Source organism: Tachyglossus aculeatus, chromosome Y4 (genome assembly GCF_015852505.1).
Source record: "Tachyglossus aculeatus isolate mTacAcu1 chromosome Y4, mTacAcu1.pri, whole genome shotgun sequence".
Classification (NCBI taxonomy): Eukaryota; Metazoa; Chordata; class Mammalia; order Monotremata; family Tachyglossidae; genus Tachyglossus; species Tachyglossus aculeatus.
The window spans coordinates 12038677-12053018 of NC_052096.1; the positions used below are offsets into that span (position 1 = coordinate 12038677).

A 14342-nucleotide genomic window follows, 5' to 3' on the forward strand; every position below is an offset into this window, starting at 1 on the left:
AGAACAAAACCAAACATGCTAACAAAATAAAATAAATAGGATAAATCATCATCATCATCATCATCAATCGTATTTATTGAGCGCTTACTGTGTGCAGAGCACTGGACTAAGCGCTTGGGAAGTCCAAATTGGCAACACATAGAGACAGTCCCTACCCAACAGTGGGCTCACAGTCTAAAAGGGGGAGACGGAGAACAAAACCAAACATACTAACAAAATAAAATAGGATAAATAGGACGGTCTCAATAGGCAACGGTCTCAATAGGCAACATCTAGAGACGGTCCCTGCCCAACAGTGGGCTCACAGTCTAAAAGGGGGAGACGGAGAACAAAACCAAACATGCTAACAAAATAAAATAAATAGGATAAATAGGACGGTCTCAACAGGCAACATCTAGAGACGGTCCCTGCCCAACAGTGGGCTCACAGTCCAGTGCTCGACTGACGGATCGATTTTTCCGGCTGGCGGCGGTCCCGGGACGGCCCACGGCCCGCACGGCGGGGGCCCCCTCACCTCCTTCTCCAGCTCCTCCTCGTCCCGGCCTCCTCGCTGCCCGCAGGCCACGTGGAGACGTTCCAGGTTTTGCCGCTGCAGCCGCCCGGGCAGGAAGAAGTTGAGGGGGAACGGGGCGGCCCCCGCGTACCACGGACGAGTCAGCTCCACGTAGTTCCTGCCGTCCGCCCAGAACGTGTGCAGCTGCGGGAGGTGGAATCAGCACAATAATCATCATGGCATTTGTCATTATTATTATTATTATCATTATTATTATCCTCCAGGAGGCCTTCCCAGACTGAGCCCCTTCCTTCCTCTCCCCCTCTCCATCCCCCCCATCTTACCTCCTTCCCTTCCCCACAGCACCTGTACAGATGTATATATGTTTGTACAGATTTATTACTCTATTTATTCTACTTGTACATATCTATTCTATTTATTTTATTTTGTTAGTATGTTTGGTTCTTTTTTCTCTGTCTCCCCCGTTTAGACTGTGAGCCCAGTGTTGGGTAGGGACTGTCTCTATACGTTGCCAATTTGTACTTCCCAAGCGCTTAGTACAGTGCTCTGCACATAGTAAGCGCTTAATAAATATGATTGATTGATTGATTGATTATTATTATTATTATTATTATGGCATCTGTTAAGCGCTTACTATGGGCAAAGCACTGCCTGGGGAGGATACAAGGTTTTGTTCTCCGTCTCCCCCTTTTAGACTGTGAGCCCAATGTTGGGTAGGGACTGTCTCTATATGTTGCCAATTTGTACTTCCCAAGTGCTTAGTACAGTGCTCTGCACATAGTAAGCGCTCAATAAATATGATTGATTGATTGATTATTATTATTATTACGGCATCTGTTAAGCGCTTACTATGTGCAAAGCACTGTCTGGGGAGGATACAAGGTTTTGTTCTCCGTCTCCCCCTTTTAGACTGTGAGCCCACTTGTCGGGTAGGGACTGTCTCTAGATGTTGCTAATCTGTATATATGTTTGTACATATTTATTACTCTATTTATTTATTTATTTATTTTGCTTGTACATATCTATTCTATTTATTTTATTTTGTTAGTATGTTTGGTTTTGTTCTCTGTCTCCCCCTTTCAGACTGGGAGCCCACTGTCGGGTAGGGACTGTCTCTAGATGTTGCCAATATGTATCTGTGTTTGTACATATTTATTACTCTATTTATTTTACTTGTACCTATCTATTCTATTTTATTTTGTTAGTATGTTTGGTTTTTTTTTCTCTGTCTCCCCCTTTTAGACTGTGAGCCCAATGTTGGGTAGGGACTGTCTCTATATGTTGCCAATTTGTACTTCCCAAGTGCTTAGTACAGTGCTCTGCACATAGTAAGCGCTCAATAAATATGATTGATTGATTGATTGATTATTATTATTATTATTATGGCATCTGTTAAGCACTTACTATGTGCAAAGCACTGTCTGGGGAGGATACAAGGTTTTGTTCTCCATCTCCCCCTTTTAGACTGTGAGCCCACTTGTCGGGTAGGGACTGTCTCTAGATGTTGCCAATCTGTATATATGTTTGTACATATTTATTACTCTATTTATTTATTTACTTATTTTGCTTGTACATATCTATTCTATTTATTTTATTCTGTTAGTATGTTTGGTTTTGTTCTCTGTCTCCCCCTTTTAGACTGTGAGCCCACTGGCGGGTAGGGACTGCCTCTAGATGTTGCAAATATGTATCTGTGTTTGTACATATTTATTACTCTATTTATTTATTTATTTTACTTGTACATATCTATTCTATTTATTTTATTTTGTTAGTATGTTTGGTTTTTTTTTCCTCTGTCTCCCCCTTTTAGACTGTGAGCCCACTGTCGGGTAGGGACCGTCTCTATATGTTGCCAATTTGTACTTCCCAAGCGCTTAGTACAGTGCTCTGCACATAGTAAGCGCTCAATAAATACGATTGATCAATCGTATTTATTGAGCGCTTACTATGTGCAGAGCACTGTACTAAGCGCTTGGGAAGTACAAATTGGCAACACATAGAGACAGTCCCTACCCAACAGTGGGCTCACAGTCTAAAAGACAGTGGGCTCACAGTCTAAAAGTAAAAAAGTAAAATAAATAAATAGAGTAATAAATATGTACAAACATATATCCATCTATACAGGTGCTGTGGGGAACGGAAGGAGGTAAGATGGGGGGGATGGAGAGGGGGACGAGGGGGAGAGGAAGGAAGGGGCTCAGTCTGGGAATGCCTCCTGGAGGATGATAATAATAATAATAATAATAATAATAGTGACAAATGCCATGATGATTATTGTGCTAATTCCACCTCCCGCAGCTGCACGCGTGATGATGATGATGATGGACTTCCCAAGCGCTTAGTGCAGTGCTCTGCACGCAGTAAGTGCTCAATAAATACGATCGATTGATTGATTGATCAGGTTGTCCCACGGGGGGCTCCCAGTCTTAATCCCCACTTTCCAGATGAGGTCACTGAGGCCCGGAGAAGTGAAGTGACTTGCCCAAAGTCACACGGTTGACGGTTGGCGGAGCCGGGATTTGAACCCATGACCTCGGACTCCAAAGCCCGGGCTCTTGCCACTGAGCCACGCTGCTTTGTTGAGCGCTTACTAGGTGCCAGGCACCGGGCTAAGCGCTGGGATGGGGCCAAGCAAATGGGGTTCATTCATTCATTCATTCAATCGTATTCAGTGAGCGCTTACTGTGTGCAGAGCACTGTACTAATCAATCAATCATCATCATCATCATCAATCGTATTTATTGAGTGCTTACTGTGTGCAGAGCACTGTACTAAGCGCTTGGGAAGTACAAGTTGGCAACATCTAGAGACGGTCCCTACCCAACAGCGGGCTCACAGTCTAGAAGGGAATAATTAGTATTCCTATGAACAAATACCAACATTATTATGATGATGATTACATACTTTTATGTATTTATTATTAATATTACTAATTATTTATTAAGCGCTTACTATGTGCCAAGCACTGTTCTAAGCGCTGGGGAGGTTACAAAGTGATCAGGTTGTCCCACGGGGGGCTCACAGTCTTAATCCCCATTTTACAGATGGGAAGCACAAGTTATACTAGTTATACAAGTTATACAAGGTATAGGATTATAGCTAGAGGCACATCACTAACAAAATAAATAGAATAGTAAGTATGTACAAGTAAAATCAATAGAGTAATCTATCCATTCATTCATTCAATTCATTCAATCGTATTTATTGAGCGCTTCCTGTGTGCAGAGCACTGGACTAAGCGCTTGGGAAGTCCAAGTTGGCAGCATCTAGAGACAGTCCCTACCCAACAATGGGCTCACTTGTGTGACCTTGGGCAAGTCACTTCACTTCTCCGGGCCTCAGTTCCCTCATCTGTAAAATGGGGATTATGACAGTGAGCCCCGTGTGGGACAACCTGATCACCTTGTATCTACCCCAGCGCTTAAAACGGTGCTTGGCACATAGTAAGCGCTTAGCAAATGCCATCATTATTACTATTATTATCTCTAGGAAAGCAGCAGGGCCTAGTGGATAGAGCTTGGGAGTCGGAAGGGCCTGGGTTCTAATCCTCGCTCTGCCACTTGTCTGCTACGGGACCTTGGGCGAGTCACTTCACTTCTCTGGGCCTCAGTTCCCTCATCTGTAAAATGGCGATTAAGACGGTGAGCCCCACGTGGGGCAGGGACTATCATCATCATCATCATCAATCGTATTTATTGAGTGCTTACTGTGTGCAGAGCACTGTACTAAGCGCTTGGGAAGTACAGCTGGATTCTAGACTGTGAGCCCACTGCTGGGTAGGGACCGTCTCTCTATGCTGCCAACTTGGACTTCCCAAGCGCTTAGTACGGTGCTCTGCACACAGTAAGCGCTCAGTAAATACGATTGATTGATTGATTGAATCTACCCCAGTGCTTAAAACAGCGCTTGACACATAGTAAGCACTTAACAAATGCCATCATTTTACTATGATCTCATCCCAGCTCCGCCAATTGTCAACCGTGTGACTTTGGGCAAGTCACTTCACTTCTCCGGGCCTTAGTTCCCCCATCTGGAAAATGGGGATGAAGACTGGGAGCCCCCCCACCGTGGGACAACCTGATAATAATAATAATAATAATGGCATTTATTAAGCACTTACTATGTGCAAAGCACTGTTCTAAGCACTGGGGAGGTTACAAGGTGACCAGGTTGTCCCACGTGAGGCTCACACTCTTAATCCCCATTTTACAGATGAGGTCACTCAGGCTCAGAGAAGTTAACTGACTTGCCCAGGGTCACACAGCAGACATGAGGTGGAGTCGGGATTCGAACTCATGACCTCTGACTCCAAAGCCCGGGCTCTTTCCACTGAGCCACGCTGCTTCTCTTCCTTGCTTCTCTTAGAACAGTGCTTGGCACGTAATCAACCAATCAATTGTATTTATTGAGCGCTTCCTGTGTGCAGAGCACCGTACTAAGCGCTTGGGAAGTCCAAGTTGGCAACATAGAGAGACGGTCCCTACCCAACAGTGGGCTCACAGTCTAGAAGACATAGTAAGCGCTTGACAAATGCCATGATGATGATGATGATGATGATGATGATGATGAGCTGGGGGCTCTCCCTCCCACCTTGACTTCACACTGTGTCTCTGGCTCAGGATCTTCTCTTCGGACAGTGCGGGTGGCGGACTCAGTCTCCCCTTTCACCTCCCTGGGGTCCCCTTGGGAGGGAAATGGGGGGGGTGGGGGTCCCTCCGGGCCCCGTGAACCCCCCCAGGGTGGGCAAGGGGGTCCTCACCAGCACAGGGAGAAGCTTCTCCTCCAGCAGGGACACGAAGGCCAGCGTGTCTGCCCCTTGACGGGCCGAGAGGTCGTAGTCGGCGTTGTACTTCTGGTGGGGGCACAGGGCGGGCGTCAGTCGGCAGCCCCCAGCCCCGGTGCCCTCCCCCCGTGGCCCCCCGCCTCACCTGCTTGCGCAGGTGTGTGATGATCCTGTGCGGCTGGGAGATGACGCCGGAGTCTCTGGTCTTCAGGGCGGGCAGGGAGCCTGGCACGGGCGAGAGGGGCGTGGGCGCGGGCTGGGGGCCGCAAGCCACCGCCCCGCCCCTCCGGACCCACCCCGCCCGGGGCGGCGGGCGCCGCGGGTACCTGACGGGCTCCTCCAGGGGTTGGCAATCTTGTGCACCTTGAGGGGGGCCCCGGTGAAACGGGCGTAGGTCTGAGGGGGAACGGCAACGGGGGCGGGGGTGAGCACGTGCCCGGGAGAGGGGGCCGCCCCGACGCCCCCCATCCCGGGACTCGTGGGGTTCCCCCGCCCCGACCTCCCTCCGCCAGAGGTCTTCCTCCATCCTCGTATATAGGTCTAGTCATTCATTCAATCATATTGATTGAGCGCTTACTATGTGCAGAGCGCTTGGGAAGACCAAGTTGGCAACATACAGAGACGGTCCCTACCCAACAACGGGCTCACCGTCTATAATTCTATTTATTTCTATAGATGCCTGTTTACTTGTCTTGATATGTAGAATTCTATTTATTTCTATTGAAGCCTCTTGTTTTGATATTCATTCATTCAATTGTATTTATTGAGCGCTTACTATGTGCAGAGCGCTTGGGAAGTCTATGTTGGCAACATACAGAGACGGTCCCTACCCAACAACAGGCTCACCGTCTATAATTCTATTTATTTCTATTGATGCCTGTTTACTTGTCTTGATATGTAGAATTCTATTTATTTCTATTGAAGCCTCTTGTTTTGATATTCATTCATTCAATTGTATTTATTGAGCGCTTACTATGTGCAGAGCGCTTGGGAAGTCTATGTTGGCAACATATAGAGACGGTCCCTACCCAACAACGGGCTCACCGTCTATAATTCTATTTATTTCTACTGATGCTTGTTTACTTGTCTTGATATGTAGAATTCTATTTATTTCTATTGAAGCCTCTTGTTTTGATATTCATTCATTCAGTTGTATTTATTGAGCGCTTACTGTGTGCAGAGCGCTTGGGAAGGCCAAGTTGGCAACATACAGAGACGGTCCCTACCCAACAACGGGCTCACCGTCTATAATTCTATTTATTTCTATTGATGCCTGTTTACTCATTTTGATATGTAGATACCTAGAATTCTATTTGTTTCTATTGAAGCCTCTTGTTTTGATATTCATTCATTCAATCGTATTTATTGAGCGCTTTCTGTGTGCAGAGCGCTTGGGAAGTCCAAGTTGGCAACATATAGAGACAGTCCCTACCAAACAGTGGGCTCACTGTCTATAATTCCATTTATTTCTACTGATGCCTGTTTACTTGTTTTGATATGTAGATGCCTAGAATTCTATTTATTTCTATTGAAGCCTCTTGTTTTGATATTCATTCATTCAGTCGTATTTAGGTGGGCTCACAGTCTATAATTCTATTTATTTCTACTGATGCCTGTTTACTTGTCTTGATATGTAGATACCTAGAATTCTATTTATTTCTGTTGAAGCCTCTTGTTTTGATATTCATTCATTCAGTCGTATTTAGGTGGGCTCAGTCTATAATTCTATTTATTTCTGTTGATGCCTGTTTACTTGTCTTGATATGTAGATGCCTAGAATTCTGTTTATTTCTATTGAAGCCTCTTGTTTTGATATTCATTCATTCAGTCGTATTTAGGTGGGCTCACAGTCCATAATTCTATTTATTTCTGTTGACACCTGTTTACTTGTCTTTGATATGTAGATACCTAGAATTCTATTTATTTCTATTGAAGCCTCTTGTTTTGATATTCATTCATTCAGTCGTATTTAGGTGGGCTCACAGTCTATAATTCTATTTATTTCTGTTGATGCCTGTTTACTTGTCTTGATATGCCTAGAATTCTATTTATTTCTATTGAAGCCTCTTGTTTTGATATTCATTCATTCAGTCGCATTTAGGTGGGCTCACAGTCTATAATTCTATTTATTTCTGTTGATGCCTGTTTACTTGTCTTGATATGCCTAGAATTCTATTTATTTCTATTGAAGCCTCTTGTTTTGATATTCATTCATTCAGTCGTATTTAGGTGGGCTCACAGTCTAGAATTCTATTTATTTCTACTGATGCCTGTTTACTTGTCTTGATATGTAGATGCCCAGAATTCTATTTATTTCTATTGAAGCCTCTTGTTTTGATATTCATTCATTCAGTCGTATTTAGGTGGGCTCAGTCTATAATTCTATTTATTTCTGTTGATGCCTGTTTACTTGTCTTGATATGTAGATGCCTAGAATTCTATTTATTTCTGTTGAAGCCTCTTGTTTTGATATTCATTCATTCAGTCGCATTTAGGTGGGCTCACAGTCTAGAATTCTATTTATTTCTGTTGATGCCTGTTTACTTGTTTTGATATGTAGATGCCTAGAATTCTATTTATTTCTATTGAAGCCTCTTGTTTTGATATTCATTCATTCAGTCGTATTTAGGTGGGCTCACAGTCTATAATTCTATTTATTTCTACTGATGCCTGTTTACTTGTCTTGATATGTAGATGCCCAGAATTCTATTTATTTCTGTTGAAGCCTCTTGTTTTGATATTCATTCATTCAGTCGTATTTATTGAATACTGAATCCAGCCCAGCCCGCACCCTCCGTGCCTAGGCCACTCACCTCTTCACCGTTAGGCCTCGTTCTCGCCCGTCCCGCGGTCGACCCCCGGCCCACGTCCTCTCCCGGGCCTGGAATGCCCCCAATCCCTCTGCCCATCCGCCAAGCTCGCTCTCTTCCTCCCCTTCAAAGCCCTACTGAGAGCTCACCTCCTCCGGGAGGCCTTCCCACACTGAGCTCCCTTTTTCCTCTCCTCCTCCCCCCCACCCCCACCGCCCTACCTCTTTCCCCTCCCCACAGCACCTGTATAGATGTTTGTACGGATTTATTACCCTATTTTACTTGGACGTAGTTACTATTCTATTTATTTTGTTAATGATGTGCCTCTAGCTTTAATTCTTTTTGTTCTGACGACTTGACACCCGTCCACATCTTCTAGACTGTGAGCCCGCTGTTGGGTAGGGACCGTCTCTATACGTTGCCAACTTGTACTTCCCAAGTGCTTAGTCCAGTGCTCTGCACACAGTAAGCGCTCAATAAATACGACTGAATGAATGAATGAATGAATGAATGTTTTGTTTTGTTCTCTGTCTCCCCCTTCTAGACTGTGAGCCCGTTGTTGGGTAGGGACCGTCTCTCTAGGTTGCCAACTTGTACTTCCCAAGCACTTAGTACTGTGACCGTCAGCCCTTTTAGACTGTGAGCCCACTGTTGGGTAGGGACCGTCTCTATATGTTGCCAACGTGTACTTCCCAAGCGCTTAGTACAGTGCTCTGCACACAGTGAGCGCTCAATAAATACGACTGATTGATTAGTACAGTGCTCTGCACACAGTAAGCGCTCAATAAATGATTGAATAAATGAATGAATGAATGAACAGGTCCTCCCCCCGCCCTGCCAGAACTCCCTCCGCCAAAGGTCTTCCCCCCTTCCAAGACTCCCTCCGCCACAGGTCTTCCTCCACCCCAGAACTCCCTCCACCCCAGGTCTTTCTCCACCCCAGAACTCCCTCCGCCACAGGTCTTTCCCCACCCCAGGCCTCCCTCCCCCCCAGGTCTTTCCCCCCGTCCCCAGACTCCCTGCACCACAGGTCTCCCCCACAGGCCTTCTCCCTCTCCAAGGACTCCCTCCGCCACAGGTCCTTCTCCCTCTCAGATCTCTCCGCCACAGGTCGTTCCCCCCCCCACCCGAAGACTCCCTCCGCCACAGGTCTTCCCCTCCCTCCCCCAGATTCCCTCCACCACAGGTCTTCTCCCCCCACCAGGACTCCCTCCGCCACAGGTCTTTCCCCACCCCCAGAACTCCCTCCGCCATAGGTCTTTCCCCACCCCAGGATTCCCTCCACCGCAGATCGTCATCCCCTCCTCAGACTCCCTCCGCCACAGGTCTCCCCCCCAGGCCTTCTCCCTCTCCAAGGACTCCCACCACCACAGATCTTCCCCTCAAACTCCCTCCGCCACAGGTCTCCCCCACAGGCCTTCTCCCTCTCCAAGGACTCCCTCCACCACAGACCTTCCCCCCCCCCCCCGCCCCCCGGGCTCCCTCCGCCACAGGTCTTCCCTCCTCCCAGACTCCCTCCGCCACAGGTCTTCCCCCCCCCCCCCCCCCCCCCGCAGGACTCCTCCACCCCAGGACTCCCTCCGCCACAGGTCTTCTCCCCCACAGGACTCCTCCACCCCAGGACTCCCTCCGCCACAGGTCTTTCCCCACCCCAGAACTCCCTCCACCATAGATCTTTCCTCTCCCCGGAACTCCCTCTGCCACAGGTCTTTCCCCACTCCAGAACTCCCTCTGCCTCAAGTCTCCCCCTCCAGGCCTCCCTCCAGCCCAGATCTTCCCCCAGCCCAGGCCTCCCTCCGCCCCAGGTCTCCCCCTCCAGAACTCCCTCCACCCCAGGTCTTCCCCCCCACCCAGAACTCCCTCCGCCCCAGGTCCTTCCCTCCGCCACAGGTCTTCCTGATCACCCTGTAACCTCCCCAGCGCTTAGAACAGTACTTTGCACACAGTAAGAGCGTAACAAATGCCATTATTATTATTATTATTATTATTATTCCCCCACTCCAGAACTCCCTCCACCCCAGGTCCTTCCCCCTTCCCAGGACTCCCTCCACCACAGGTCTTCCTGATCACCCTGTAACCTCCCCAGCGCTTAGAACAGTACTTTGCACACAGTAAGAGCTTAACAAATGACATTATTATTATTATTATTCTCCCAGTCCAGAACTCCCTCCACCCCAAGTCCTTCCCCCTTCCCAGGACTCCCTCTGCCACAGGTCTTCCTGATCACCTTGTAACCTCCCCAGCGCTTAGAACAGTGCTTTGCACATAGTAAGAGCTTAACAAATGCCATCATTATTATTATTATTATTCCCCCACTCCGGAACTCCCTCCACCCCAGGTCCTTCCCCCTTCCCAGGACTCCCTCCACCACAGGTCTTCCTGATCACCTCATAACCTCCCCAGCGCTTAGAACAGTGCTTTGCACATAGTAAGAGCTTAACAAATGCCATTATTATTCTTATTATTATTATTACTGTTATTATTATTATTCCCCCAGTCCAGAACTCCCTCCACCCCAGGTCCTTCCCCCTTCCCAGGACTCCCTCCACCACAGGTCTTCCTGATCACCTCATAACCTCCCCAGCGCTTAGAACAGTGCTTTGCACACAGTAAGAGCTTAACAAATGCCATTATTATTATTAGTAGTAGTAGTATTATTATTATTCCCCCACTCCAGAACTCCCTCCACCCCAGGTCCTTCCCCCTTCCCAAGACTCCCTCCGCCACAGGTCTTCCTGATCACCCTGTAACCTCCCCAGCGTTTAGAACAGTACTTTGCACACAGTAAGGGCTTAACAAATGCCATCGTTATTATTATTATTATTATTCCCCCACTCCAGAACTCCCTCCACCCCAGGTCCTTCCCCCTTCCCAGGACTCCCTCCGCCACAGGTCTTCCTGATCACCCTGTAATAATAATAATAAATAATAATAATAAATAATAATGGCATTTGTTCAGTGCTTACTGTGTAACGCACTGTTCTAAGCGCTGGGAGGGATACAACGTGATCAGGTTGTCCCACGAGGGGCTCGCAGTCAATCCCCATTTTCCAGATGAGGGAACTGAGGCTCAGAGAAGTGAAGGTCACACAGCACTACACTAAGCTTAACAAGGCACACACACTAAGCGCTTAGTCCAGTGCTCCGCACACAGTAAGCGCTCAATAAATACGATTGAATGAATGAACACAGCAAACACGTGGTGGAGCCGGGATTCGAACCCACGCCCTCTGACTCCAAAGCCCGGGCTCTTTCCACTGAGCCACGCTGCTTCTCCAGGCCAGAGGGATATAATAATAATAATAATAATGTTGGTATTTGTTAAGCGCTTACTATGCGCAAAGCACCGTTCTAAGCGCTGGGGTAGATACAAGGTAATCAGGTTGTCCCACGAGGGGCTCACAGTCTTCATCCCCATTTTCCAGATAAGGGAACCGAGGCCCAGAGAAGTGAGGTGACTCGCCCAAAGTCGTCACCCAGCTGACGGTTGGTGGAGTCGGGATTTGAACCCATGACCTCTGACTCCAAAGCCCGGGCTCTTTTCCACTGAGCCACGCTGCTTCTCAATCAATCAATCGTATTTATTCTATTCTATTTATTTTATTTGGTGAATATGTTTGGTTTTGTCGTCCGTCTCCCCCTTCTAGACTGTGAGCCCGCTGTTGGGGAGGGACCGGCTCTAGATGTTGCCAACCTGGGCTTCCCGAGCGCTTAGTACAGTGCTCTGCACACAGTAAGCATGGTGGCTCAGTGGAAAGAGCCCGGACTTTGGAGTCAGAGGTCATGGGTTCGAATCCCGGCTCCACCACAAGTCTGCTGTGTGACCTTGGGCAAGTCACTTCACTTCTCTGAGCCTCAGTTCCCTCATCTGTAAAAATGGGGATGAAGACTGGGAGCCCCACGTGGGACAAACTCATCATCATCATAATCATCATCAATCGTATTTATTGAGCGCTTAACTGTGTGCAGAGCACTGGACTAAGCGTTTGGGAAGTATAAGTTGGCAACATATAGAGACGGTCCCTACCCCAACAGTGGGCTCACAGTCTACGGTTCATTCAACCGTATCAGCGTGGCTCAGTGGAAAGAGCCCGGGCTTTGGAGTCCGAGGTCATGGGTTCGAATCCCGGCTCCACCACAAGTCTGCTGTGTGACCTTGGGCAAGTCACTTCACTTCTCTGAGCCTCAGTTCCCTCATCTGTAAAAATGGGGATGAAGACTGGGAGCCCCACGGGGGGACAACTTGACCACCTTGTATCCCCCCCAGCGCTTAGAACAGTGCTTGGCAAATGGCATCCAAAAAAAAGTAAGCGCTCAATAAATACGATTGATCAATCAATCGTATTTATTAATAATAATAATAATAATGTTGGCATTTGTTAAGCGCTTACTCTGTGCAAAGCACTGTTCTAAGCGCTGGGAGGAACACAAGGAGATGAGGTTGCCCCACGTGGGGCTCCCAGGCTTCATCCCCATTTTACAGATGAGGTAACCGAGGCCCAGAGAAGTGAAGTGACTCGCCCAAGGTCATTACTGAGCGCTTACTGTGTGCAGAGCACTGGACTAAACGCTTGGGAAGTACAGGTTGGCTCCCCGGCGCTTAGAACAGTGCTTCGCACCTAGTAAGCGCTTAACAAATGCCATTATTATTATGACCATCATTATTATTATTATTATTGTGATGATGATGATGATGGTCCCCCCCCCCACCCCGCCATGCCCGGTGGTCAGAGCGGGCCTCACCAGGACGGCCAGGCTGTCCAGGTCGACGGAGGGCAGCCCCCAGCCCCCGGGCCAGCAGTACAGCTCCAGCCCCGCAGACATCTTCTCCCCGTCTGACCCGGAACCGCCGAGCGCCTCGCGACTCCCGCCTCCCGCCGGACCGGAAGGGGCGTGTGTACCCCCCGGGGGGCGGGGCCAACGAGGGACGACCAATGGGGGGCGGGGGGCGGGGCCGCGAGGGGGCGGGGCCGGGAGGGAGGGACCAATGGGGGCGGGGGGCGGGGCCAGGGCGCTGGTCGTTGGCGGGCGGGGGCAGGGGGCGTGGCCACGAGGGTGGGCCAATGGGGGCAGGGACGGGCGGGGGCGTGGTCACGAGAGGGCGGGGCCAGGCGGGAAGGGCCAATGGGGGCGGGGGGCGTGACCATGAGGGGCGGAGCCAGGAGGGATGGGCCAAATGGGGACGGGGCAGGGGGAGTGGCCACGAGGGGGCGGAGCCAGGAAGAATGGGCCAATGAGGCAGGTACCGGGCGTGGTCACGAGGGGGAGGAGCCAGGCGGGAGGGGTGAATGGGGCAGGGGGCGGGGCCAGGAGGGAGGGCCCAATGGGGGCGGGGCAGGGGCGTGGAAACGAGGGGCGGAGCCAGGAGGAGGGACCAATGGGGGCAAGAGGCAGGGGGCGTGGTCACGAGGGGCGGAGCCAGGAAGGAGGGGCGAATGGGGGCAAGGGGCAGGGGTGTGGTCACGAGGAGCGAGCCAGGAGGGCGGGACCAACGGGGGAAGGGACAGGGGCGTGGTCACTAAGGGCGGGGCCAGGAGGGAGGGGCCAATGGGGCAGGGGCGTGGTCACGAGGGGCGGGGCCAGGAGGGAGGGACCAATGGGGGCAGGGGCAGGGGCGAGGTCACGGGGGGCGGAGCCAGGAGGGAGGGACCAATGGGAAGGGGGCGTGGTCACGAGGGAGGGATCAATGGGGGAGGGGCGTGGTCACGAGGGGCGGGGCCAGGAGGGAGGGGCCAATGGGGACAGGGGGCGTGGTCACGAGGGGTCTGGGCCAGGAGGACTGACCATTGGGGGAGAGGAGAAAGGAGGCGTGGCCATCCGGGGGGCGGATTCAGAGGGACTGACCGTTGGGGGCATGGCCACGAGGGGGCGGAGCGGGGACGGGGGCGTGGCCACAAGGGGGCGGAGTCAGGAGGACTGATCTTTGGGGGAGCGGGAGCGGGGGGCGTGGCCACGAGGGGGCGGAGTCAGGGGCTTCATTCATCATCAATCGTCATCAATCGTATTTATTGAGCGCTTACTATGTGCAGAGCACTGTACTAAGCGCTTGGGAAGTACAAATTGGCAACATATAGAGACAGTCCCTACCCAACAGTGGGCTCTGAGCACTGGATGTAATGCAAGCAATTGACAACATAAACAAGTGACACATTCCTTATCAACAAGGTGCTTCTCTTCTGAAGGGGAAGACAGACATTAAGCATCTTCAGAGTTATCGAAATAAAAGAAGACCCTA

General features: G+C 49.8%; 1 protein-coding gene across 1 annotated transcript in view; it reads right to left on the minus strand.

The window, feature by feature from the left end:
- MTX1 (metaxin 1) overlaps window positions 1-12967 on the minus strand; it is a 21628-nt gene extending 8661 nt beyond the window's left edge. Inside the window, exons 1-5 of the mRNA XM_038769033.1 lie at window positions 12851-12967; window positions 5624-5693; window positions 5443-5522; window positions 5274-5366; window positions 515-697 (exon numbers count right to left, since the gene is read on the minus strand). Of these exons, the coding sequence (XP_038624961.1) occupies window positions 515-697; window positions 5274-5366; window positions 5443-5522; window positions 5624-5693; window positions 12851-12931 (507 nt within the window). The 5' untranslated portion in view covers window positions 12932-12967. The remainder of the gene's footprint in view (window positions 1-514; window positions 698-5273; window positions 5367-5442; window positions 5523-5623; window positions 5694-12850) is intronic.
- Window positions 12968-14342: the final 1375 nt, after the last annotated feature.